Source organism: Aplysia californica, unplaced genomic scaffold, assembly GCF_000002075.1.
Source record: "Aplysia californica isolate F4 #8 unplaced genomic scaffold, AplCal3.0 scaffold00028, whole genome shotgun sequence".
Taxonomy (NCBI): Eukaryota; Metazoa; Mollusca; class Gastropoda; order Aplysiida; family Aplysiidae; genus Aplysia; species Aplysia californica.
The window spans coordinates 569,162-572,849 of NW_004797298.1; the positions used below are offsets into that span (position 1 = coordinate 569,162).

The following is a 3,688-nucleotide window of genomic DNA, read 5'->3' on the forward strand; positions in this document are numbered from 1 at the left end:
TTTTTTTTTTGTTGTTGGAAGTGTCTACGTCAAGCACTGACATTAGAGAACTTACACAGCTTGTATTCGTTCTCTAACGTTAGAGAACGAAGACACTACCTTTTTTTTGCTTACTCCTCCAATGACACTTAGATAATTAGATAATTTAGATCGCAGCCTATAACTATTTTGATCAGTCAGTAAATGGGTCCAGATATTATTATTATTCCAGCGTGTCTTCTTCAGTGTGTGAGACAGTGAGTGTACGTAGTAACCGTTACGACAAAGACACTCGTAATTGGAAAGGATTGGTGTACTCTGGTGACCTAACTTCTTGAATACTGGGTTTTTCTGCTGTTATTGATATAGTACACTGTTTGCATACTACTTTATCGCAAACTTAAAACTTTTTTTCAATGGATACCCTCTTTAAAATGGTTTAAGTCCAATTACTTCATAACTGACAAGATAACATGTGCATTATTATGTGTGTGCGCGCGCGCGCGCGCGCGTGTGTGTGTGTGTGTGTGTGTGTATGTGTATGTGCGCGCGCGAGCGCGAGCGCGCGCGTGTGTATATGTGTATGTGTATGTATTATATTTGTATGTATTTGTGTGTGCGTGTGCGAGTGCGTGTGTTGAAGGTATGAAGACGAATTCTTGATGAAGTGAGTTATTTTTATGCATGATGAATGGATTTTCAATAGGTAGTCCGAAAGCAAAAAAAAAAAGAAAGAAAAATGAAACTTTTGAAATGACGAAAAGTAAGACATTTGACATGTGTTTTTCTGAATTTTCAATTACCAATACATCATTCGTATATCTCTCTCTTTTTTTTTTTGGGTATGCCACTTTCTAATAACACATCTAATCTTCGGTCCTCATATGATCAAACTGTATTGCAATAACCATAAAACTCGTGCTAAAACTATTTTTTTAAAACAACTAATCTCCTACTCGTTCTGTGTCCAGGTTCGGCAAACTGCTGCTCCGGCTGCCGTCTCTCCGCACCGTGAGCGCACAGGTGATCGAGCAGCTCTTCTTCGTGCGCCTGGTGGGCAAGACGCCCATAGAGACACTCATCAGAGACATGCTCCTCAGCGGCGGCTCCTTCAGCTGGCCCTACATGGCCATACAATGACGCGGGGGCCTTCAGGGGGCCAACCCGGGCCTCCCTAGAAGAGTCTACTAGGGCACAGGACATATTATGCAGGATTCTGGAGGACGAGAAAGTTCTGTGAAAGAAAAGGTTCACTCTTTGTGCACTGGTTCTTCGTCTTTTTATCTTCAAAATGTCGTTGGACCCCGAAGGATGATTCCTGAGTTCAGCCAATGTCGATTTTTTTACGCTTGCCGACTCAAAGACACCTGAATTGAAGCTTGTGTTGATGGATTGTTAGGTTCTGTTGTTCGGGATAAAGACTGGCTGTAAAGATTCGTTCAGGCACAAATTGGCTAATATTGTGTATGACGAACTGCATTGAAATCAAAGGAATCCAGAAGTTGTGCGTCTGTTTTCCTAGTGAATGCTGAAACAACCACGTCACTACGCTCCTGCAGAGCAGACGTCATCCAAGTAAAACCGAGTTAACAACACTTGTCCGAAACAGAAATGAAAAATGACGACTTAAGAGTCATGCCTCATAGAAATACTTCATGGGGATGTCATACAGTGTCGGAAAAATGTCAAAGAGGTCTGAAGAGGCCTACTTTTCGAATATTTTGAACGCTTATAATCTAAGTCTGACCCAGATAGCCCTCCATACGTTATGCTAAGAAAATTTTCCTTTTTGAAAGGGCTGTGGTTTTTCTCTTATTCATTGGGACTGAGTGCAAAGACGAGGCACAGTGACTTATGAAAAAGAGTATGTGTGCCTAGAACATGCCCGCAAAGTACAATTCTGCACTTATGTAACGTTCAAAGGAAAGAGTCAACCCTGATTGACTTTGGTTCCCTGTGACTGTTGACTGTGTTTGTGTTTGATATGGTACAACGTGGTTTGCGTGAGTCAGTGTTGATGCAGCGGCTTACACTCTTATAGTGAATACATTTCTTCCTGATTGATTGTAGAGAACATTGATTAACGACTGCACTTTTTTCTGGAGAAAAATGGACTCTTTCCGATAAGTGTGTGTGTGTGTGTGTGTGTGTGTGTGTGTGTTTGTGTGTGTGTGTGTGTGTGTTTGTGTGTGTGTGTGTTTGTGTGTGTGTGTGTGATTAGATTTTAAGTCTGGATTTTATCGACTGCCATGTTTTAGTCTACTGACGCTCAAATAAACTGTGACATGGCGCAAGTTCCGTGTACTTTGTGACGTCATGTTTCAAGAGATGGCGTCCAACATCTAGAGACAGCACAAGGAGACAGCACCCCTGTCCGTTCGTCCATGCGGACCCGCAAGACACCATTACTATTGAAGTCGGCACTCGTACAAATATGATGGGTTTTGTCTCAGTTGAAGGTCTTACAAAATCCTGCAGCTCACAAATGAACGCATTATAGCCATTTTTGTATGCATAGTTTGCTTCGATCACGTTACCAACGCAATGCACAAATAGAATCTAGTATGTTAGTTAGATTTAAGTATACCTCTTCTGCTCGGTCCGTCACGTGGTTACTGCCTGGGATGAAAATCTAGGGATTTCTTTTTCGTTTAGTCCTCTAAAATGTTATATATTTAAGCTATGATTTGAATATTGTAACGGTCTGAAATTTCCCCTCAATTTACATAGATTTTAGTCAATACTAACAAACATTTTAAAGCGCACCAAAAGAAAAATATACCAAGAGAGCTTTTTGAACAATCAACGGCAACGTTGTTGTTTGTTTTGTTTTGTTTGGGGGGTTTTTTTGGCACGTGGGCGGGGGGTTGTTGGTCTGCATTGGGGTTCTAGTTATTAACGATGAAATGATTTTCTTAAAAACAGAACAAAACAAACATAACTCATCTGAACAAAATACAATTTTAAAACCTTTTGAAAGGGAGGACATTGAAAGAAACACATCTACTTAAAATACTAGTTCGAGTAAATACTTTTATTGTAACACTCGTGGAGTTTATACTATGATTTATATTTTAGCAAGTTAGTTGTTAGAACTGTTGGTCTCTTTGTTAACATGACGAAGAAAAAGAAAGCCTTCTATTTTATTTCTTCAGAGATATTTTGTTCACATTAGTTGCTATAAGTCCCAGGATAGATGTCGTTGTCTCAAGTTTGCGTTGCTACCCGTAACTGAGGTCATAACGACTGTTTAGTGCCATTGGCCGTAACATTGTGTTTTAAATTTAAAACCCATTGTTAATTGTTATTTTCGTGATCTTAAGTTTAGTTAAGAAAGAATAATTCATATTAATTATTACTTGTACAATTTTGACGCAACCCTGAATTTTCTGGTGTTGATGTAATATAAAGAAATGAGCATAGTTTTAAAACCGGTTATTTATTATCTTTTATACACACGTATTTTTAATTCATGGATGTGTAATGGTGTGTCAATAATATTAAAACCTTGATGACTGTTCCTTTTTGTTTGTGAAACTTAATGTAAGGCATTGTCGTCGAGGCACATTTTGTTCGCCTGTACATACCCATTCCAGTCATGCTATTTATGTCACAGTATTCCCATTTTACTGTTATCGTTGATGTCTTATTCTCACTGTTACATTTTTTCTTTTCTTCTTATTTTTTATATTGATATTTATTATTTTAT

At 38.8% G+C, this 3,688-nt stretch overlaps 1 protein-coding gene across 1 annotated transcript in view; it reads left to right on the forward strand.

Annotated features, from left to right (window-relative positions):
• The window catches only part of LOC101850389 (COUP transcription factor 2), a gene marked incomplete in the record, with an annotated part of 68,270 nt that extends 65,341 nt beyond the window's left edge, over positions 1-2,929 (forward strand). The window contains 1 exon segment of the mRNA XM_005091315.3: positions 951-2,929. Coding sequence (XP_005091372.2) covers positions 951-1,119 — 169 coding nt within the window.
• Positions 2,930-3,688: the final 759 nt, after the last annotated feature.